Raw genomic sequence first — 25314 nt, forward strand, 5'->3', positions numbered from 1 at the left:
TATTTCATCTAAACAATTTACATTATTAAATGTAACTGTTATTTTTAAAATAAACTCTCTTACGTCAAATCGGCTAAAGGGGGAACATAGATTAAGTGTTTAGTGCAAGTACAACCAAAGGTACACGATTGAATCGAATATAGAATTTAAGCTAACAAAAACAACATATCCAAAACAAATCTACGTTATATTAGGCCTATATTGAAAAAAAAATGTAAACTTTCAAAAATCCGGCCAAATTCGGCCAAATATAGTTTGGCCGTGACTTTTCAAACGTTACGGCCAGGCAATTTTTTTATACGGCCAGATTTGAGGAATCTGGCCGTCAAAAAGGCCAAATGGCAACCCTGGCCATGAACATCGCGACGAAGGGGACGCCGTATATTATGGGCGGTCGTTATGTAAATTAGTTAAAATGATAGACATGGGGACACCTAGAATTTTAGAACAACGGAACACTTCCCGACGGCCCTATTTACGCTATGGGAAAGGAATGACATTTGACTATCTCACTCAGCGTGATATACGGATTACAAACGGGGATCAATATCGGTTTGTGACTCTACAAATCTGAACAAACGAGTAAACCAATATCTAGTGAGACACCATCTCTTGCAATAACTACAGTGAAACTACAAAATGGAGAAAGATCCTAGTAAGTAACTGTTAATATTATTACTGTATTATAAATAAAAAGAGCAATCACAGGGCAGGTACAGTAGGCATAGGCCGCGCCCTAGCATAGCCCCTTTGTTTTTTTTATTTTTTTTTAATGAGATGCGAAATTATGGACCGCGGCCTGTGCTTCCTTTATCTGAAGTGGGTCAACCTTCAAACATGAAGAGGGCCTATTTATGGCTTGCAATGATGTGTCCATGTATAAATCATTCATACGTTTGCATGCGTGGTCAATGGATACTGACCCGCAAGTTTAAAGCAATGATGGTCATTGCTAATTTTATTATTATTATTATTGGAAGCAGGCCCGTAGCCAGGGGGTTTTTAGGGGTTCGGGCGATCCCCTTTTTCAGCGAACCCCTTTTGCCAGCGAGTCCCCTTAGCCAGAAAACGATCCCCGTTTCCAAAATAGTGCAATTTATTACAAAATGGGAGCATTTTTGGCACTGTTTATTTGTCGCTATCGATCGTAGTTCGATCGTGTAGAAATCAAAACCATGTCAAAACAAAGCTGCAGCCAGCTGAATGACGTAACCAGCAAGACTTCAAAATGAATATTAATGAGAGGTTTGTTGCCTATGCTATTTGACCAATTGCGTGCTCCGGAGTTTATTTACTTTGGCACGACGTCATCACAAAAGTTTGGGCGCTCGACATTTTTCATTTCTCTGGGATCGAGGACATGCGACACGCCAAAAATAGCCTAGGAGGAGGATGAAGCGCCGAGAAAAGATAACCGATTTTTTTGCTTCAAGGCCAGCAACAAAGAAAATTCACCCTTGTTTTCACCACATGCTCATGATACTGCCTGGCGGCGGGACCGGTGTACTTTTTCGGGCTAGGCCTAGGTCTAGCGTTGCTAGGTAGGGTAACCAGGGTCGTCGTAGCCTATTATTTGCGAACGATTTTATTATTTATTTTGTAATCGAGCTAGCATAGGCCAGGGCCTAGCTAGGCTAGCAAGGAAATAATACAATTGGTAATGTTTTACGTTTCGTCAGAATTAACTGACATTATTCGTCTCTTTTTATAGGCTAGGCCTAGCCTATAGATAGGGCCTAGGCTAGGACTAGGTTTACATTCAGTTCAGTTGTATTATTGATTAATCAGTAAACATGCCCTCTTGATGAGTCTCGGACTGGGATTTTCAATGTTCTTTCTTCCTTTTTTTTGTGAAAAGTTGAAATTTGTATTTTATTTTTAATATTGTTACTAAATATCAAGGTTATTTTGTTGTATTTTATTAGGCATAGGTTTATTGAGGAATGTATTTTATATGTAAATGATGATAATGATGATAAAGAAATTATGTAAAATTGTTTGAATAAAGGTGGGTGTTTCCCACGAAAGATAAAAAAAAGTCTCTCAGACTGTTTTGTAATAGCCTAAAGTACTGCTCTACTGGGATCTAGGCTAAGGCTAGGCATAGGCTAGTACCACAGTAGGATAGAAGCTTCCATTGATTAAATAAGCTATTTGTTTATTTAAAAAGCTGAAATGAACATCTCCGCCCTCCTTCGTATTGTGCAAATTCAAAGAAACAATAGACATCCCTTGCTTGCATTCTTGTCCTTTATTCATTCGAACTTAACATTTATAAGTTATTTTGGTAAAAAAGTAAAATGTAGGGCTGTCAGTTCCTATTGTTTCTTCATTTCTGCAATAAATAAGATATTATTTGCAATATCTCTCTTTTAAGCAAAGATCTTTTACATACCTCCATATTTTAATACCGTACTCGCGCGAATAAGCGCCCCGTTTGAATAAGCGCCCCTCCTAATGTGAAAATTTCCTTAAGCGCCCCGTTTGGATAAGCGCACACTTCTAATTTGAATAAGCGCCCCCTAATAAAAATAATTTCATAAGATATTCTTTTTAGCAAGTCAATAATCCAATCAATCATGGAACTGCGGTTGTTGGCATGATTTGAGCTGCAGAGTGGAAACATATTCTTCATAGGTCAATATCAAAATGAGTTTATTATATGTCTATGCCTAGTCTTACTCCTCTTTTTCTTTTTCCGACCTTTAGCACATTCTCATCGAAGTTTTCAAGAAAAAATACAATGATCCTGCTAATCTCAATCGGCCGATGGCCAACAAGCTAACCCCTACCCACCATCACTAATTGCATCTGCTATTTGACTAGTCACTATTATGACATTCACGCATTCTTGTCATGAGCCATGTTCTCTGGACGATTATTTTTTCCGCCTAACCACCATTCGTAATGTCCTTAAATAATCTCTTTTCATTCAAAAAGTGCCTCTTGAATTTAATAATTTCCCGTAAGAACCCCTCAATTTTCATTTATTTCCATAAGCGCCCCCTGAATTTCCACTCTGTTTTCACAAGCGCCCCGTTCGAATAAGCGCCCCGTTTGAATAAGCGCCCATGAGAAAGTGCAAAAAATATTTTAAGCGCCCATGCGCTTATTCGCGCGAGTACGGTATTGGTATTTAGCGATCTCATAATGTGCAAGGTCTGTGCCGTAGTCACCTAGTGGGTATTGCTAATTTTATCCCAGTTATTTTTAGAGATAACATTACATAGTAGCATTAAAATGTTAAGCATTGCTTTTTAATTTAAAAAAAAAGAGTTTGTTTCGCAATAAACATTTACGTTCTAAATCCTGTATTGGAAAAAGTAGTCTTCTTATCTTATTTTTAAAATTGTGTAAGAAGTATTTAAATATACAAGAACATGCATTTAAATGACATGTACATGCTTTTAAAATCGTATAAATGCTCTGGCTTCGGGGGCTTTACCCTTGACCCCACCGGGGCCCTTTGGCGGGCCCCTGGACCCCACGCTCAGAACCCCCCCTCCCCTTGAAGCATGCTGGCTACGGGCCTGGGAAGTGCCAGTGGATATATTTATGTCACCTTAATAAAAACAAATCAGTAAAACGATATATTTACGTGAAATATGTAATGCATCGCATCGTTAATAAACTTGCATTCAGTCATGTAAATTTATCAATTCAGGTAAAATGTATGTTAAAATGTACCTCTAAGGCCACGTGAAATAAAATAATTGGTTAGCATCCTTTTGGTATCAAATTTCATGGTAGGATTGGATACAAGAAATTATGTAATTCATCTATAGCAAGCAGATAAACTTTGCCAATATATATTTTATTATTTTTCCATCCATATTTAGTCTATCTTTAACATTTTATTTCGTCAAATATTTCACACAGCAGAATAGTGACTGGAGATCCAACGAAGTCAGGCTCCTTTGTACCATGTTACAGACCGGCCCCCTAGGGCGATCGTTAAGCTAATTGATTCGCACATTAAATTCTTGTTAACATAATTACTTCAAGTTGTACCCCTACCAATAAAATGACGCACTCCTGCCATAATAGATCGTCACACAGTAGACCGCTCATTGAAGGTCATCCGAGTTTGCTTAGAATTTACAGTAAAGGAATGAAGCAAAGAAGCTCATTTTTCTATTAAAAGTTAACGGAAATAATGCTAACATTAGTGTGTTTTTTCTTTAAGTGTCGATGTAAAGTAGTTATCTAGGAATACTGGCCTAGGCTAGGCCCTAGTCCTAAAATATTATGGAGACGATATGCAGCCAACGTCTCTGGCGACAATGCAAATGTCGCCAGGGAGCTGTCATGTTTTACCCATTCTGAAATCTGTATTTTTTAACTTTAAAGAGTTGACTAGTCCTATTCTACAAATTCATAAACTTCTTAACGAAAAATGGCTGCCTTTCAATTATGCTCCTGTCGGATACTGTTAGTTTGTCATTACTGTACTTGTCTTACAAGAACTTTTCGGTACTCGTTGCGGCACGACGAACACCAAAAAGAAGTAGAACTGTATACGATACTACAAGAATTATGACACAAATTCCAATTCAGAGAATTATACCATCAATAAAGAATAGTGATTTATTATTTTGAATGCGCATTATCTTGTATCTTCTTCATTTTCCAAAATGTTTAGAAGTGGTTTTGACGAAAAAGAATTTTACATTAAATGAAAGAATGAAACCCCTAAATCGGTATATTTTTTTACCCCTTGAAACACTTTCGAAAAATTTTAACGGACGCCTGACCATGCCCACTTAGTTCTCATCGGGGACCTCCCCCTCCGCCCACATTGTACCGTTCCACTCACTTCCCCTTCCCCACTCCAGATTTCATACGCTGGCGCCGCCCCTGTTAATTAACACATTGCATATACAAATCGGGTTAAATTATTAGATTTATCCGCACATAACAGTGCATGAGGGGTGGGGTGTGGTGGTGGAAGGGGTTGAGGTGTTTTGAGATAAACATCTTGCGCATATGTCACCCCTTTGGACAATTATTGTTTGGAAGTGGTAAAATGTAAAATAGAATCCATCGTTAAAATAATATCTAAGAAATAAGTAATTACGTGAAACTATCATATTTCATGTTTATTTTTTAATAAAGATACTGATAATCATTATATCATATCATTTCTTATGTATTTTTCTGTTTATCAGTTATTCATTCCGTCAATAACGCCATACTTTTGTCATATTATTTAGTTGGATTGCTTAATACACTGCACTAATATTCATCTGAAAATAATAAAGTAAAGCATTAAAACTAATTTTATAAACATTTAATTAAAAGAGGAACACCAGGAAATATAAAAAAGCATAACACACACACACCCACTCACTCCTTATCATTAAATCAGGATTAATCTAACTCCCTGATCGAACCCTGAAAACTATACATGTAAAACATAGGCCTATGCCACTAAACAGGAACTATCGCCAACAAAAACCATGTTCAATGACGTCCCCACCTGCCAAATCATCGAATTTATAATGAGGTTTTCTCTACAAACACGCATGGGCACAGTTTATCGTTGAGTACCAGGAGTACGAACACATGTTTACGCACCAATAAAACCAGGTTTCATCGATAGGAACCGTTAGGAAAAGTGTTTCAATCTTGCTTAAAAATCATCTAATATTATAGACATTATAAATGATAGCTATATTTTCGTATGAAAACGAAAAATTATCGGATTTTTTTGCTTTTTTCGGTGAAATATAGGCCGCGAAATGCCGATCAACAGAGCATCCGAAGAACAATAGTTGAACTATGAACTTTAAACTGCGCATAGATTTTTTCTATTGGAGTAACATCGGACACTTGGTTTGTTATTCATGTCCTCGCCTTCGACTGCGGTGCTGAGCTGTTGAAGCCGGTCTGTATGATAGTACATCAAAGGCCTCGTTATCGCTCGTAAATGGCCTTCGTAATTGGCGGTTCGTTTGTTTTAACAACTCCCTGCACACAGGTAAGCGAACACGCCATAGTTTTAAACTGATGGGCGCAGCCATGTTTGTTGTCTTGTCTTGTCTCTGGTCACCATCAGAGCATTCCTCCTTGTTTCTTTTTCGCGCTGTGGATGTCTACTTCCAAAGTGATGAAAATACCAACGCGCTGATTGGTCAACCTGGCTTTATCTCTAATGAACGCACTACAAAGCATGACGTAAACATTGGATCGGATCAGAGACAGGGCTAGTTAGGCCTGGTAGCCGATCATTTCGGTCGCGCTTCGTTTCGGTCGTGCCTCATTTCGGTCGTGGTTTATTTCGAACAAATATATGGAGCGCCGAAGCAGTTGCGAAAACGCAAAATTTAATATGCCTAGGCCCTATATACTGTAATATTATAATTAGTTCGTCAATCGGTTTATCATAGGCCTAAGTATTTTTTTTTTATTTCCGTTTTGCTATCTTTCTACTAACATATTTTCTTTCTTTCATTTACGGTGATATATTCATGATTAAAACATGATCATATGATTGAAACAATGGAGTTTAGTATGTGCTTATAATTTAACAGTTATGGTCAATAAACTGTATCTTTGATTTTAATTGGATGAATTGAATGTTGTTACCATCTGAAATCTATTTCATAATTTAGTTAAAACAATAATCATTACATTATTTAATCCGATGTTTCTATACAATAAATTTATTTATTTTTCTTGCATCTTCCAGAGTTTGGATGAAACATACCAAAAAATTGAGGGAAACACAATTAAAGAAATAAACGAATAATACACACATTATCATTCTTCACTTGAAATCTTTAGTTTTCTTTGATGTCCCTGCGCATTTCATAAATATGCATATTTCCTTTACAATATTATTATAACATGATCAGAACATTTATGGTAAATGGAAACGTAACAGACAAGAAAAAAAAAAACGTATACGAAACTAATCTATTGACCAAACTTATTCCATAGATTTTTATTTGATTTAAGCATTAATAAAAAATTATATCAATATATCGCAACAAACAATAAAAAAACGTATCTCAAACTCGGTCAACTTCGTAACATCTGCGTTGTTTCTGTAAAAAAAGAAAAATAGCACCAAGTGATATGATACAGTAATATAGTAACAATAATAAACTTTAATACTAATATAAAAATAATTGTTAATAAACTAATGTTACAGTAATTTAATTAATGAGTTGGCTGGTTTTTCCTGATAAAAAGTTTAATTTTTATAAATATTTGTTATGTAGTAGGAAGCGTAGAATCGATAACAAAACAAAAAAACCCCATCCGATAAAAGAGTGAAATGGTACTAGGAATGCAACAAACCTATAAATACCATAATATTAATTGAAATTTAGTTTAGTAATAATAATAGTATTCAATTTAAGTAGCCTATGTTGTTACTTAGTAGAAAGACAACAAAACATAAATAAAAAAAAGTATGATAAACCGATTGACGAACTCACAATGATAATTAGGCCTAGTTATATTAAATTTGGCGTTTTCGCAACTCCATTGGCGCTCCATATATTTGTTGAAAACAAACCGCGACCGAAACGAGGCGCGACCGAAACATTTAAAATCACGAAAGCATTGAAAGTTAAAATAAATGTTATTATTGTATTGTTATTATTGTCATTATAAAAATAAAAAGTTTAAATAAATTAATATGATGGAGATTTGGGTGGTGACTACCAAGAAATGGTTTATTTATAATCAATAACAGCATACAGTAACTGTAAATCCATTCTAAAACACTTGGAATAAAACAATCATACATTTACTAATCATTTCTTAATTTCCTTCTAAATAGTGATATGTAAAGAACACTTAAAATGACAGTCTTTAATTTGAGTGATTATAATTAGAAACCAAAGCTGATAAAGACCACTAATAAAGACCACTAATAAAGACCACTAAAATCCTGGTTCCCAATTAAGTGGTCTTAATTGGAGGGAGACCTGTATAGTGATATTGGATTGGTACAATTATATGCACAAATTGATGATATAATAATAATAAGCAATAATTTTAAGTGTAACAAGAATAATTTTATAAAGGCTAATGAATGATCGTATTTTGGTATCTGACGACCAATACCTTGAAATTTTGATGATGAGAGCATTTTAGAGTCACATTGAGAGATAGATAAATATCTGGATGTATTTAAATTCTACAATTTTTTTATTTATGAAGGTTATATTATAACCCTTGTTAATTATTCAGATACAGAATTTAGGAAAAGACACCACAGTTCACTGTAAAAACAAATCACCATTAAACAGAATTCATCCTGATAAAACAATGCATTACAGACTTGAAATAATAATAATAATAATAATGGCATCTTGTAAGGTGCATGTATCCATCTCAGAGAGCTGCTCACAGCGCCATCTTGCAAAGAGAAACAGCCTTTTCTGCATTTCATTTATTATATTTATAAACGTTATTTAATTTTATATAATATACAAGAGATGCATACAAAATGATAATAGGTTGATGAATTTTTAATACTCTTGCACTTTTAATGCTCTGCCATTGATGAGACCACGCTGTCATATAAATTGTACTGGCTCCCAGTCACACACCGAAATTAATTATTTCAGATTCAACAGTTCAACATAATTGTTATAAAGACATGCTATTGACGTATTGATTTAATCATAGGGAAGAGTAGAATTCGTTAAGCCATGTTAAGTTGAGCTTAATAATAACGATTTTTAAAGTGTAAACATCACCACCAGCTTGAACATAAAATTATTATACTGGGTTACAAATCAATTATTCTAAACCTGGACTTGTTAATATCTTTGTACATTAATAAAGCATATTTAAATAATAATAGAAATTTAGAACCTGAAACTTGTTGCTTCATTTGTACATTGCGTCTCTAAACAATAATTTCCAGAAAGGCTGCATGGATTGCAATATGTTTTTCTTCAATGTTTTTTTACATGTTTTTGGAGAAGCTTTTTTAACTACCAAAAATATTTTAATCATAATTTCCAATTGCTTAAATTACATGTATTACATCAACTGTATTGAGCAAAAGTTTTTTTTTTTAAAGACAATCAAAGCCCTAAGTAATATTGCCATTTTCATCGGTTAACTACCCTTTTAATGTATTGTTATATTAATATTGTGTTCTTCCACATTTTGTGACCATTGAAATTTGTACCTAAAACAAAATTTTGAACATCTAAATTAAGTAATTAATAGGCAAAGACCTGGTTAAAGTATGCGACTCTTTGGATAGATAACTAACCATTATAGGTTTTTAGAGTTAAGCATAACGCATTACCCATGCACTACATTATAGCGAGACAAGCTAGAGCAGCAGAATAGCAAAATGATGGAATTTTTAATCACCTAAACTTTTTTTTTTTGCACAAATTCTGCATGCATACAGCATGGATTTAAATTTACTCCTTGATGTTCGTTTTTTTTTAATTGGACATGCTTACTGCAAAAGTGGTGGCGCTGCTTGAAAGGAAAGGGTGGAGTGGGGAGGGAGTGTGGAGCTACATCCTCAACCCCCTCCCCCCTTAATAGGAGAAAAACCACAATTCGTCAGGGAGACAAAACAAATTATAATTATAGATTCTAAAATCGATTAACTAAGCCTTTAAAACCCCTAAATTGTAATATTTTCGGAGGGGAAGAGCTGTTTCCCCTGGACCACTTTAGTGATGACTGACCACGCCTACGTTTTTTCATATATATATATATTGCAGTATGCAAAGTGTAATTGGCAATGTTTAACAGTAACAGACTTCATTAGAGTGTTGTATCTAGCTTACGGGATTGTTCCCGCATGCTATCCGATATCATTATGGAGCGTGTGTACTATTTACATCAGATTGAAGAGTATAAATATATGACAAAACTGATTGAATGTTGAAATGAAATAGGCCGTGTATAGGAAAATGCAAGCAATGCCAAACAGCAAATCACAAATTGACCATTTGTTTGTCTGGCTAACAGTATAATTCCACGGTCAAACCTACATGAACTCTAAAAAAAAATATTGAAAATATGTCTCATAAATATCAATCAATAATTTTTGTTACTTGGCCTAATTAAAATATTAATATTTTGATACTATCAATGTCATTTCTTTTGACAGATGGACCACCTGCAGCAGACTGTCCGTCACTAAATTATCAGCAACAGGTATGTATTTATTTGACATTACACGTACAGTACATTAAAGTACATTATAATTCAGTGGTGATGCCGTCACTTTTATTTGCATTGAATTTTCCTATCCCTGCTGATCACTAATCTATATAGTAGTGCCTCCGATTTTTTTACGTCTCATGTTCAAAAAAGCTCAAAGCTAGGGCGATTTTACTTCAGTACAACACTATGTAATATTTTGTTGCTAGGACAAGCTATGAACGCCCACAGGGAACCTTACAAATCTCGCTCTAAAACAAATGCCTAGAAAGGCATATGGTTATGAGAAACAAGGTGATTTAAATGGCGTTGATCTGTTGTGGAAAGTGGGGGGTGGGGGACGAATTGCAAAATAAGAAAGTCTTGACCACACCTTGGTTGGGGGCCTGGGGAGCGTTAAGGGCCCCGGTGGGTGTCCAGGTGTCATCTATAGCCTTTTATAAGTCGTATTTAATTTTAAAGAATGCAATTAAAATTTATTTGCATGCACACTACATTTTCAAAATACTATACAGTGGTGGATCAGAAATTAGAAATAGAGGGGGGGGGGGGGCCGCCCCGGGGGGGGGCCGGCCCAGGGAGGGAGTTTTACAGATGGAGCGTAGACCACCTCTACCCCACCATGATTAGGGCTGAGATAAGAAAATTTATGATTATGGCACCTCTAGTTGGCCAGAAATCGTACTCTGAACTTAATTAGTAATTTTCTTTCCTCTCCACTTTAAAATTTTGAAAAAATTAGGGAGGGTGGGCAGGCTGGGCCCCTTTGAATCTGCCACTGAAATACTCACCATAATTTTTTTTTTTCAATTTATCCTCTAAATCAGAACCATACTTACATATTTCGTACGGCTATATAACATTCAATTGACTAACCATAATTTTTTGAAATTAGGAAAAACAGGAATCTTATGTATGCAGATAATATTAAACACTGTACTTTATACGGGTCTTTATAATATACAAAAGGCCGAGAATAAATCGTTTATAGTAGAAATTTTGAGTTTGTAAATATGTTAGCCTAATTATAGTCTTATCCACTTCCAAATTCAACAACAGGTACATTGTTTTCATAATAAGTTTAGCCTCTGATAACTGTTGCACCTATAAAATCGATGGAGTGGTTACTGCGATGGTTACGAAATGTACAAACAATTGCGTTTTTACTCAGTATTGGTCCAGGCAATGCGCACTGCACTTGGAACAGAGCATTAGTGAATAGACAAAATTTATAACAGTCATATGTAAGGGTTGTTGTTCTTTCTACTCGCTTTGAAATGTTAAGGTTTAACTATAGAAGATTGTGAAAAGTGGTGGGGGGGGGGGAAACTGATATGATGTACCCCCCTACTTTGAAAAAAGGGGACGTGTGTCATTATTTCCTTAAAAAATCGCCTTCAGCCCTGAATAATTACTCCTTCGGCTTCTATTTCCTATGGTGTACTCAAAACCTGACTATAATTACTTAAGTAAGTTATTATTAGTTATTAAGTATTATTTCCATCTTCATAGACTGAAATGATTTTATCAAAGCTGAATATAAAATAATTAATGTTTGGTAATGTGAAAGAATGTCTATTCAATGAGGCATAAGCATCCAATTTTCCAACTCATTTTCCTAATAATAAAGATCATTGTTTGTTTTGTACTGTAATGTTCTGATTGAAGACTCATATAAAGACGGTGTATATCGTTTGCCATGCATCTATCAAGTGATTTATTCAATACAGTATCGTCAACATATTTTACATAGGTGGCGCTATATACATAATACATCACATGCCCCTTTTACAGTTTGCATAATTATTTATGTACGTATTTGTAGCTAATGTATTCCCATAAAAGTTATTGCGGTGTTGGCGTTTTTAAAATTTTTTTTATTCCTTTCTAATGACTACTTACTAGAGTATCTATTCACTAACATCTTATTTACAGTCTGTGCGTTTACATATCTAATTTGGTTGCTGGTTTCGAAATTCTACCACTACTAGTGGTTACACTCTGTTTAACCTTTGTTGTTTCATATTTCTTATTGTTGACTTTCTCCTCACCATGACTACTACCCTGGGCAACGAGTTGGCTTTCCTCTCTGTTTTCTGGAATATCAGGTCTAGTTCATAATCAGTGAATTGTTTATTTTCCTTCGAACAGTACATGTCGAAGAAAGATCTTTTTCAATCTTACTTTACTTTTATCCGTTAGTTTCATTGTCCCTTAACCTTTCTGCATTAGTTCTAGCATTGTATATGGGAGTATGTTAACTTCTGCACCTGTGTCTAGTTTGAAAGTCACTGGGAATTTGTCTGGTCCCACAGAACAGTCTTGTTGTCATTCTTTGCGTACTGTGTCTATGCTAACACCATTTATTTTGAAAAGTTGAAGGTCGTAATCGCTCGTTTCTTCTTTCCGTGTTATGGATTCCGAATTTACTTGCCTTACAGCTTTTTTTGGTCGCCTTTGATTTGGCTGAGACGTCCATTTCTGGGTTCGTGGTTGTTTTGTCTCTCTTTGCTTTTTAAAACACATTTTGGACCAATGTCCCTGTTGGTTACAATAATGACAGGATTCGTTCACCGCTGGACATGGTTCCTTCCAGTGGTTTCTGCCGCATCTTAAGCAATGCCCAATGCTTTTGTGTTGTAGTGACTTGTTGGGGTTGTTCGGTTTGGGCTTATCCCTAGACGTATATCGTTTTGATCTAATGGCGTTAACCATGGGGGATGTTGTTGCCTCACCAATATTGGTCATTTGGCGTTTTGTTCCTTCATACGTCCTAACTATGTTAATCGCGTCATCTTTTCGTCCTTAGCAATTAGCTTGTGACGAATGTTATCATTGTATAAGCCTGCTATTAGTGTGTCTAATAACTGTTCATCTTTGTGTACTTACATTGTTCCAATATAATCTTCGCTCGTGTTATAAAAGCATCAACTGTTTCCGTTTCCCCTTGTTTCAATGCTCGCAACTGAAAACGTGCGACACAAAAATTTGATTTTGGCTTGGCGTATGCTTCATAGTGTTCCCAATGTACTTTTAAAAGTTTTGCATCGTCCTCTGATAAATTCCAGCCATCTCTGATGTCTGGTCCCAAGTCTCCTACCCACAGTAGCAAATATTGTTAAATATCGGTTAGTTGTTGGTGGGGGTGTTTGCCTATTATATTTTTCTTCTGTGTTGAATCTAACTACTGACTACTAACTACTGACTACTGATCACTGGTTACTGACTCAGTGATATGGGGGTGTTTGTCTATTATACTTTAGGTAATGGGGGTATGTCTCAAGTAAGCCACCCCATAATTTTAGAGTTTCTGATTGGATCATAGAGAAATTCTTTCTCTATGATTTAGTAACTTGTTTACCAAAAAACTGCTAATTAAGATGTATCACAAACTTCAGAACTTAGGCTCAAAACTGACAATCATAGATTCATAGTGTGAGAAAGGCCAAGTCCAACTGACTAGGGTAAAGTTATACAAGTCCAGTTATATTATTAAATTATCTGTATACTCAAGTTGACCATTAAAACTGTCAAACCAATTTAAGGCATTTATCAGGTGAAGGGTATCGATTCCAATGGTTATGCAAGTTAATACCATTAAACCTTAATACTACATTACAATATTGTACTTTTATACTTTCTTCTTTTTCAGAGAGAGGACCGTCAAAAATCAGGTTGGACGCTCTCCGAAACTCGTGCAATGCTTCCGGTAGGTTTTGGGATTTCCAATCAATTTTTGGGATGGGCACTCCAGTTAATTCTGCCATTTTCAGTGTTTAGATGACGTACCTCTACAACAACTTGTTGTCTATATGCTTCTGGGTTCTTCTGACACCATGTAATGTCCTGATCGAAGACTCAAATAAAGATGGTGTATATCGTTTGCCGTGCATCTATCAAGTGATTTATTCAATAGAGTATCGTCAACATATTTTACATAGGTGGCGCTATATACATAATACATCACATGTACAACACACCTACTGAGTAGGCATATGCCCCTAGTTGTAGCCTTAAATACACCTGCATACAACTTAGCAACACTGAATCTAGAAAAATACTTCTACTGTGAACTGCAAACATTATTTATTGATAAACATAGATCTGAGAATCTCACTGTTAAAGAAAAATTTATCAAACTATCCTTTTAGTTTCAATATCAAATCTTAATATGTCTATATTACACTCTGTATTTAGGAAAGCATTTAATACTAGATTTGATAAAAATTGAATAAGTGTTGTTAAGTGGCCCTTATTCTTGTCCTGTTTACTATAGCAACTAGTTTTATTCATTATGTTTTGTAAAGAGCCGTTGTAATTTTTCATGATTAATAAAAAGTTGGTGTACCAAAGGACAGGTTGCTTAGGGAGCCTCGCAAAATAAAGCAACGCGTATACCCGTCTACAACGCGTGGTTGGGGATAATCTCTTCGCGTTGCCAACGAGTGGTTCAAGATACTGATCAAAAATGTTGGACGATTCCATTTCGCGAATTAGGGTTCGTTTTCCGATGTTTTTGTTCTACTTGTTTGCGTCGGTTTATCTTGTTATTTTGATGTATTTTAATTTATCGACAAGTCTCTTTTGTATGTTTTGTCATAAGTTTCATTCATTATTATGAATTAATTTTAATACTATATCCTGTCATTTGTTATTGAGCTATTCTGTAAAATTTAAAACCGATATGTCGAATACCAAGACTCGAAACCCACTGAAATTTCCTATACTCTTTTATACTGTATTATAATCAGGCCAAACTCATGTTTTTGCCATGAATATTGACAGGATAAACGCAATTTAATGCCAGTATATTGCTTTTGTCAGAACTATTCATAGGAACATTCCCACGCTCTGCTGTTATGGAAATACAGACTGAATCAAAGTGTACGTGTCATTGATCTTGCTGCCGGCCGAGTTATGCATAGCTCAAACTCTTTGTATTCCGCCCAGTGTTATAACCAGGCCAAACTCATGTTGTTGCCATGAGCATGGAGGAATAAATTCGTAGTGACAGGATAAACGCAATTTAATGCCAGTACCTGCTTTTTCTAGAACTATTTATAGGAACAGTCCCACGGTTCTGCTGCTATGGAAATTCATTGATCTTGCTGCGGGCCGAGTTATGCATTGCCGTACCCTTTGTATGGCGCCCAGTGATAATGACTCGACGTTACCATGAAAAGCATAGAATAAACTAAGAAAATATCAGTCTATGAATTTCTGTGTGCAATTAAATCTTGTATTTATTATTTTCTTTAAGTCTTATTTTCAATTATATTTTATATTTGTTATATATATTTGAAAATGGATTTGGTACGATACAAATAAATTAATTACAATAAAGACAACAAGGAAGTGACAAATAGAAATTAAAAATCAAACAAGAACAGCTCATTCAGTAGAACATAAATTAAAGTTAATTCGTAAACAGATTATTAGTGATCAAGATCTACTGTGTGTGTGTACAACAGTCGCTTGTATATGCTTGTGTGATAATCTGATCTAAACACAATACTTTTAATTGTGGTTTTTTTGGGGTTTTTTTTTTTTCATTTTGCAAGCTGAACAACAATAATTTAGGCCAAAAAATGGCTACCGTATCCGAAAACGCCATTCCTCTACACCCAGGCCCAATGTCTGTTTTCAAAATGACCTACAGAGAATGAATGAAAATAAATGGGGAAAAAATAATGCCACCCTAGCTTAGCCTACTGCACTAAATTCTGATATTCATCATATATGTTGGGTATTTATTGACGGTCAATGTACTTTATTATGAATAGGACTACAAATAGTAGGCCTATTGTACACTTATTTTTGATATAGGCCTACCATAATATATTTTAAATGCAAGGTTATTCCAAACTATTATATCGGAACAAATTATAGACAATAAATCAATGGATAGAAAAAGCAATTTAAAGAATGAAATAATGATAATAACATGTTAAGAGATCGTAATTCATTAAATATCCCATATCCCATTGAGTACAGGACCAGAGTCAAGCGTCTAACTTTTACTTTGATAGAACATAGAGTATGTCAAAATCACAGGCCCTGAACTTCCATCTGGCGATGCAGTACACTGCAAGGAAGACGTTCCAAGTCCACTTGATACGCCGTGGCGTATCAAAAATTGAAAACTACTTTTATACATTACCAGTGCGTTTTATGAAGGAAATTAAAATCCCTGTAGTAAAATAACATAGTCATTTGGTACATTCAAGCGTTTAAAAACGATTTAATGTTTATACATTTTAAATTTAATTATTTTGAAAAATTGTTATAAAATTAATAACCCATATGGAATGGTAGAGTCCATGGTTAATCAACGACGCAACAAAACATGTGCTTCGCTGTTTGAAAAGGGGTGAAAGCAATACATTGAACAGCAATCTAGAGAAAACACGGAGAAAACATTATATTAAAGTATACAATACAATACCTTTTTTAAAGAGCCTGATATATATAATAAATATATATTCTTTTACACTAAACTTCGAGATTAATCAACGTTGAAATAGAATAGAGTCTAGGTTTGTGCCGCATCAAAACATGTGTTTCATCGGTAGAAAGGGGTGAGAGCAGTGCATGTAACTGCTAGCTGGAGAAAATTGTTTTTGCTTTTTTTGAAACATTTCTCGTCACATACAATGGATATACTGTTCCACCAAAGTTTAATCAATATTAAAATAGATAACATATAGGCCTAGGACAACTGTTCACATTTATATCAGATAAAGGAAGTGTACCCTATTTACGTACATGATCGAATGTAGGCCTATACTGTAGACCGATATTTGTCTGTCGTCCTAGACAGTTTTATTTAATGATCTTAATTAATAATAAAATGATATAAGAAATTATAATTTTAAAGACTAACTGTAAAAAAGATATAATTAGGCCTAACAAAAATTCATAAAAATTGCCTGTTTTCGATTTTTAATTTTACTCCGTAATTTTTCTGAGTAAGCCAAAGCCTGGAGGTATAATATCTATGTCCTAGGCCTCTCCTAGTTTTATATTTCTGCTGTCTGTTGGTTTTGATCGTAACGGTGACGATAATCTCGATAAATTATTAATGTAATTCTCAGAAATATAACGTGAGCTTGCTTTACTTCCAATAGGGTTTATTTTTATACGAGACGTTTTTGTTTGTGTTAATTTGGTTTTTACACTATGCTTGTTATCAATTCCCCACTTCGAAGTGGAGTAGCCCAGGAAAATAATCCCAACGCGTGGCCAACTATGGGATTAATCTGCCTTTAATCGCATCACGTATACGCGTTGCTTTATTTTGTGAGGCTCCCTTATAAAAATACATTGGATTGGATTGGATTTATTCGGTGTAAATACCAAGGATAGCCCACGAAAGTCTAGAAGAAGACTTATTTCCAGTGGGATCCTTATGGTGGTGATTGGGCAGTACACCGGGAGACAATCCCCTACTCTTTTCTGAAGAGTGTACTGCGTTCTTTAACGTGCACATTGGCCATAAATGCACATGAGACCAACGGCTTAAACGTCTCATCCGAAAGACGGTGCGCTATTGTAACTTGTATTTCAGCCCTCCAGCTGAAACACTAGGAGAGACAGCAATGGGAATTGAACCGGGGACCTAGGGATCTCCACGGTTCAGCACACACACATATGCATTACTCTAATTATCATAAACCGTGGTAATATATTGGCATAAATTTTACTTTTACTCAAAAGGATAAAAAAAAATATGTGGAACACAAACAAATCAAATTTCAGTCTTATGTTACATTATTCATGTTTAGGTATGTCTAAATTCAGTTAAACAAGCAATTTTGTATAATATTTATAAATCTTTATATATAATAAATCAATTTTCTTAACTGAAATTTTGCTGGGGATGGGGCTTTAAGAATAATAAAGTTAAAAGACATTTGTTATTTTGGGACCAGAAAAATGGTTTTTAATTGGAGGTGGTCTTTAGTTAGAGGGGCCTTTAATTAGAAGGAGACCTAATTGTCGTTCTATTCACCATGTTCGGTAAAGAACCTTCGTAATTTTACAAGATTAATGAAAAGTTGGAAGAACAGTGCTTATAAAAATACATTTCACTTTTTCTTTTTTCTAAAATGAAATTTGCAGTATTTGTATGGCATCGGCTTCATGTGCTGCCAAGTTTTGTCTCTTCGTTCTGTTCTCTTCTCTGGGATTCATCAAAAGCTTTTTAACTTTATTTTAGCATGGGTTTAATCAAATATTTGTATTTTGCCAAAGGCAAGTGTTTATAAATAGTTATACAATATGTACCATGCATGCAAGAATATATATTGAACAACATTGCTGCAAAACATCAATCACTTACTGTACCATAACTAAAAAGTATATTAAAATTATTTTAAAAATAAAATCGTAATATAAACTATTGATTTTTTGATCTTTGGAAGCTGTTTTCTCAAAACTTACATGGCTGATATCCAATGAAATAAATATTCATAACTTTGCTATACTCAACCAACTTCCATAAAAAATGCACTGCATTAAAGTAGAATACATGCAGAATCTATAAACAATAAAACTCAATTTTTAATTTTTCCTACAAACGTCTGGTTTTGGTCGAACCAGTCACATATTGTTATTAAGTGCACTTGTCAATTAATAACAAGGCTACCGTAATGCATTCTCAGACAAGGCCTAAAAAAATAAATTGTTTGTTTGCCCTTTAATGCTGAAAATTGTATATGAGGGGCGGACACAAAAAAGTTTTTTTTTCTCTTGTCACCAAAATTAACATATTAAATCGCAATACTTGCAATTAAGCCTGTCTCAGTATTTGTTTTGCAGAGGGTATTCATTAGACTGAATAAAAATAACCCATAATCAATATTTTGCAATGAATTTAGGCAAAGAATGGCAATGCCTTACATTAATAACCAAATTTAGACAACTTTCTTCACATGAAAAATGGAGCGTTACCAAACACGGATCTCTGTGTTTGGCGGGCAGAGAATGACCTAATATTGCTTACAATACAAGGTCTGAATAATGATAAAATATAATGAAAAATAAAAAGTTAAACTGTTATTCGGTCAATGCAACCACTATTATACTATTTAAAAAAAAAAAAGAATAGTCATGCTCCCAATAATGTCTTCTAGTTTATCAATAGTAGAAATTTTAAAAAAAAAGTATAGAGTATCTCTTTCCTTATAAGTATTTTCATTGCATAATGCAATATTGGTTCCATAGCATTATAGAATAATAATAAAATACACTGAAAAATTAAAAGGTATTACTGGTATTTAGTCAGAGCAACCGTTATTATACTCTTCAAAAAAAAATAGTTACACTCCCGATTATGTCTTCTATTGTATCACTTAAACGTTAACAATAGCAATAAAATGGAAAAAGAAAGCTAGGCACATTCTTTAATTGCCTAGGCTAGGCTAAGAAGTAAGTACTTTTTTAGGCCTCGTAGAATCTATGTATAAGGTATAATAAATAGACTACGGTCTCCACATCACCCCGGGCAATAGATTTTACCATTCCCCTCATGAGCACTCAATATTTGTATATTACTCAATTACATGCATTCGGGAAGTAGTATTAGGAATTTTTCAGCAAACTCAAATAAAAAAAAAATGAGAATTTTAAAATTGACTTTATTAAGTCAAGTTTGGTATCATATGAATCCTAAAGAATATATTTTGCAAATTAGTATAGTTGAAAGTGGCAAAAAGAGGATTGACATTTTTTACATTCCTGAAAAATACAATATTTAATTAATACAAACAAAATGTGATATTTTATGTAAACCAGGGCAATTTATAGAATTTAGTAAATTAAATTTTCATAAATTTTCATTTCATGGTCAATGTTTCTTGATGTCACACTGACATAAAAAGTGATTGTTTTCAAGTTAATTTAAATACTTGTGGATAAAATTTAAAAGTGTTCTACTAAGTTCTGAAGAACATCCATACCTACTAAAAAATCATGTTCATATAATTACAAATTCTAATTAACAGAGAAAAAAAATACTTTTATTTTGTCACGCTGTGACGTTTTGGGAATAACAGTATTTTCTATTCACTTATATACTAGAGTATACACTCCACTTTAGGTGCTATACTACTACTACTCTATTCACTTAAGTGCTGTACTACTATAATAGTACTGAAATATAATAAATACATTATTGTGTTTTATAAAATTTAATTATTTTTTTTATAAAAGTTTCTTTTTTTTGTATTAAGGTAATATTTTTATATCCAAATTTGTTGATTGATAATTATTCTGTTTGATTATAAAGTTTAATTTTTTTAGAAAGAAGATCCTATCTAAATAGTGTATTAAAATAGGCCTCAGTACAGCATAGACGTAGAACTACTAATACAGTACGTTTAGTACTAGACTAGGCCCAGCTAGTTGTGTAGTACTATTCTCTTATTACACTTCTAGTTATTTTGGAGATACCTTTGGACCAGGACCCTGTAATATGATGGGAACTAGGTTAGTTAGTGCAGAGCACTATTCCCGGTAGATAATATGCTCCAGTCTGCCAAAATGATAAATTACAGAAAGTACAGTATGTTGTTAAATGCTGATGACTAGTGTCTCATTCCAACACAATATTTCAGACATTAGCTAGAGGCTTGCCACTAACACCCGTTTACGAAGAGGCCTAAGCCCAGTCGCCTATTATTTTTAGAGCTGAACAAACGCGATATTGTACGCATAGCTAAGGCACTACGCGATTTTGGTCAATGTGATATAATCATTATTAATAGCCTACATGGAGAATCGATTTGTTTTTTAATTTTGTTATAAATTTCAAACGTGTTAATTAACAGATATTTACTATCAAATTACCTGAAATTTTGTAATTAATATTTTTATTTTTTTCAATTGCCTGATATTTATGCATTCGTCACACCGTAGCATAGGCATTGCTTTCATTCATGCATGCATACAATGACACTCCACGAGCAGCTCCTGTCGCAAATCTCTATCTAGGAACTCGACTGTGAGATACTGAACACCGCCCTCAGACATGCAGCAAAAATACTGTAATAGGCCTATTAAAATATTCACTATTAAATAATACAAGGTAGTGACAGCCGGACTAACACTTGTTACTTGTTGCTTGTATAGCACTTTTTTTCATGGCAATTATATACGAAATGCTATTTGCCACATGAGTAAAAAAAAATCAAATTTCACAGAGAAACTAATGGTGAACTTCAAATAATTTAGCTGATAAATTATAATATATGTGATCAAAGCAATGGTTCAATTTTTTAACTTTACAGCAGAATCCTGGTTACCCCCCAGCACCACAAGCAGGCTATGTGCAGCAAGGACCGCCTGGATATGGTGCACCACCAGCGGGAGCACCCGGATACGTTGGACAGCCAGGAGCACCTGGATACGCTGGACAGCCAGGAGCACCTGGATACGGTGGACAGCCATACGGTGGACAGCTAACATATGTTGTTGCCCACCAGAATCTTCAGCCAGTTACTCAATTGAACATTATCAGGAACAGGCCAAATAACTATCTTGTACTTGCTATATGCGTAGCTCTCTGCTGCTGTATGCCATTCGGAATCATTGGCATCGTTTACAGCATAGATGTGAGTTTGAATGTTTCTTGACACAACTTGCAACTGAGGCCCGTAACCGGAGGGTAGGAGGATGAGGTTTTGGCCGACCCCTTCTTTTATACCAGTATACTACTGTAATAGTACAGTATTTTATCATAAATTTGTTTCTTATTTAAGAAACACATATGAGTTAAACTTGGCCTTTACGAAATTCCCCCTTCCCATGAATCTGGTTACAGCCTGCAACTGTACATCGATACAAACACCTGTTGTTGTTATTATTATTGATTAAACAGATTTTCATTAATATGTTTTTTATTAATTCTTATTTAGCGGCAATTATACAGACTGCCATTTTTTTTTATCACATAAGTTTTGTTCACACTAGCAAATTTTCTTTGACAAAAAGCTCCATATTTAGCCATGTCGCATGTTTTTGTCAAATAAAATTAACAGTCTGTACGGCCCTTAACTCACATGGAACTGAAATATCAATCTGAAGCTTAATGAAATAAATATTTTTACTATGGTTTTTTTTTTTTTTTTTTTTTTAATTCTTTTCATTAAGACTATTTCCATCATCTTTATCACCACCATCATTTATTTATTTATTTATTTTTTTATTGGATATATATATATATAGCACAAATATCAACATATGTGCTCAAGGTACTTCTTTCCTTGGTCATTAGATATAGAATCAATCATGCACAATGTTCAACCTCCTCCGATCTCTGAGAAGTACAGTATTCCCAGTCATGCGCGTAATCAACGCTACTAATTTCATTCCCAATCATTCACCTTCCACCAGGAACCATTTATACTCATGGGTGAAAGGCAAATGCAGATAAAGTGCCTTGCCCAATGACCAAGCAGCGTGACGAGCATCGATCTCAAACCCCAAACTTCCGATTGAAAGTCTAACGCCTTACACGCTGATCCACACACTTCTACAACGCCACAATGTGCCAATAAACTGACCATGTTTTAAAATTGTTTTCATAGAGTTCCAGGAAGTTCGACCGAGGTGATGTAGCTGGTTCAGAATCGTCGGCCAATTCGGCAAGGGGCTGGTCAATTTCCGGGCTAGTGTGTGGTATTATCTGGATAACTATTTACATCATTTTCCAAGTGACATATTTTGCATCGTCATCCTATGATTATGATGATTATAACTCTTCTTATTAGGCAGATTATTTTTTTTTTTTGCATACCTTCCAGTTCCAGTTAAAGCTCAAATAACGTTTGATTTTAGCAGAAATATTGCCTAAAGTTTATAACAAATGTATGGTGACAGTTTTTAAAGCAATTAAAATAACACCTAAATTAGCAACTTACAAGGGGCGTAGCAGAATGATTCTTTACACTTCTGTGAGAGTAAATAAGGATGGGAAAAATGTTGTATTCATTACCAACCAAAATAGATCGGGGTCCAATCTTAAAAAAGTTTTTAGATCATGTTGGCAGTTTTACCATTTTTTTTTTTTTACATATTCATTTATACTTAGGCGAGAATATTTTTATGCCTTGTTTAGCAAACAAAGATAAGATATGTATATTTCTTCCTAATTATATAAATTTGAAGCTTTTAACCATCCTATTTTACATTCACCAATAAAATTTTATTTTTATTTTCTCCTCTATCTGGATGATTTAGGCAAAACTATTTGCTAAATAAGAAAACAAAATTTTATTTTTATTTTTATTCTGCCCTCCTCCGATAATCTTTAAATAAATAAGTATGCGAAACAAGGAATGAAAAAAGTCTCGCCCTACTGTTTGCTCAGTTTATAATATAGTGACTTTTAAAAAAATATCTATTTACTAGTTTATAATTACCGAGCATGTATTTTTTGCACTGTTTTAGATGTTATCATTTTAAAGTTGTTATGTGAGTCTGTGTAAGACTAAGACAATATAGAATAGGGATAATTTTATTAGGACAACATGTATTGTTTTAGTATTGATATATCGATAAGCTCTTATCAGATTTTATGTGACAAATGTTAAGATATGCCCATATTTGGTAGAAATATGACATCATCATACCCATGGACACAAATTTGTCAAATAAGCTTTGATAGTGTAGATTCCTGTATTACCTCTATGTTTATAGATTGCAATACAATTTGCAATATAAACACTTCTAAAAGTCTATCAAAAAATGATAGATACAGAAATCATAACAAAAATCCAAACTAAGGGGTTGTCTTATACGTGGATCTTCTTATGTGCGAGCGGTAGACTGTTTTCCATGTACAGTATATCATAATTAGCAATTGCTAATGGAAGGATGATAGAAGTTTTACAGTTTTCCGATTTTTATGCAACAACTGTTTATTGGGAAAAATCCTATGGTGATTGGATTTGGGATTTCTTTTTACAAATTTTGATAGTACCTTTGATTTGCTGAACTTTAAATCTAAAAATTCTTTGAAAGAATTAATAAATATTATCATGATGCTTCAAAATAAGTAATGCAGTTGAATTATACTGTAAGGGTTTTTTAGGGATATTGTGAGCTTTTAAAAAAGCCAATAAGAAAACAATATGCCCATTTTTCTTACTCAGTGCAATATATTACCCAGGTCATATATTAAATAGTTTTTGGAGAAGTTTTTTTATATACAGTATACATGTGAAGCTCCTGTCCAGATTATCATTATTTGACAAAAACATGTGACATACCTAAATATGGTCATGATGACATCACACTATCACCCTATATAGGCACATCATGACTATATATAGGCACGTCATTACTATATATAGGTATATAACAGTTTTTTGTCAAAGAAAATTTGATAATATGGACCAACTTTTTAGATTACAGTAATAAATCTTGTTTTATGTAACTCAGAATATATATTATCCACTGATAGCTTACCTAGTGAGTACACATTAATTAATAAAGGACATTCAAAAATGTTATATGCAGTCATTTATGGATTTTGTTCTTTTTGAGTATTATATAGGTCATAATAACATCACTCTCAAAAAGCCTATCAACTGGAGATTAGGACTGTGTGAATGGAAGCCAGGTGATAGCGCAGCTAAAAATGGAACAGATGTCTCAGGGACTAGGTCATCCTTCTTACCCTGGGGTCCCAAGTCTCCCGGAACTCGCGGGAGTCTTCCAGAAATTGGGACAGCCTCCCGCATTTGCGCAAGCAAGCCATCTGGATCCTGGTAACGGTTAGCGCTAATCGATTGGGCGTTCACGCACGGGTGTTTAGTCTGCTGATTTCTGTCGTTATTTTATTGAAGAGCTGATTTGTTCAAGGAAATAGAACCTCATACCTCCTTCACATTAACCAATTTAAAGATCACGATTCAATTAGTTTTCAATCACACCCAACTACACATATTTTTTTCCATATCATTGGACAAAATCATTTGGTTCCCCTAATGTGGTGTTTCATCGGTATTTACCTAGACAACACAGTCAGTTGAAAATATAGTAAGCAAGCTCCCGCAAATTAACCCATTCATCAAATTCAAATTCATATTTTCTCACGGAAGTCAGTGCCAATAAGAGTGTGAGAGGTATCTAGAGGTGCCTAAGTCATAACTT

General features: G+C 34.3%; 1 protein-coding gene across 3 annotated transcripts; it reads left to right on the top strand.

The window, feature by feature from the left end:
- The first annotated feature begins 453 nt into the window (after positions 1 to 453).
- Positions 454 to 24671, top strand: LOC117112616 (proline rich transmembrane protein 1B-like). 3 transcript variants are annotated; one of them, XM_033255724.1, is made up of 5 exons: positions 454 to 655; positions 10106 to 10152; positions 13811 to 13867; positions 21447 to 21770; positions 22746 to 24671. In XM_033255724.1, exons 1-5 carry the CDS (start codon positions 640 to 642, stop codon positions 22926 to 22928), a joined length of 627 nt encoding a protein of 208 aa, XP_033111615.1. In that variant the 5' UTR covers positions 454 to 639; the 3' UTR covers positions 22929 to 24671. The 3 variants fall into 3 exon arrangements, with proteins under 3 accessions (XP_033111615.1, XP_033111621.1, XP_033111629.1); XM_033255730.1 differs by having other exon boundaries at positions 21450 to 21770; XM_033255738.1 differs by lacking the exon at positions 13811 to 13867.
- The last annotated feature ends 643 nt before the right edge of the window (positions 24672 to 25314 follow it).

This window comes from Anneissia japonica, unplaced genomic scaffold (genome assembly GCF_011630105.1).
Source record: "Anneissia japonica isolate Jap-2015-1 unplaced genomic scaffold, ASM1163010v1 scaffold284795_len787576_cov167, whole genome shotgun sequence".
NCBI classification, from domain to species: domain Eukaryota; kingdom Metazoa; phylum Echinodermata; class Crinoidea; order Comatulida; family Comatulidae; genus Anneissia; species Anneissia japonica.

What these genes read in the sequence shown, in the direction of transcription:
- LOC117112616 (XM_033255724.1), top strand. An exon ending in AAACTCGTGCAATGCTTCCG is followed by an intron (nt 13,868 to 21,446) that starts GTAGGTTTTGGG and finishes TTAACTTTACAG; the next exon opens with CAGAATCCTGGTTACCCCCC. An exon ending in GCATCGTTTACAGCATAGAT is followed by an intron (nt 21,771 to 22,745) that starts GTGAGTTTGAAT and finishes TTGTTTTCATAG; the next exon opens with AGTTCCAGGAAGTTCGACCG.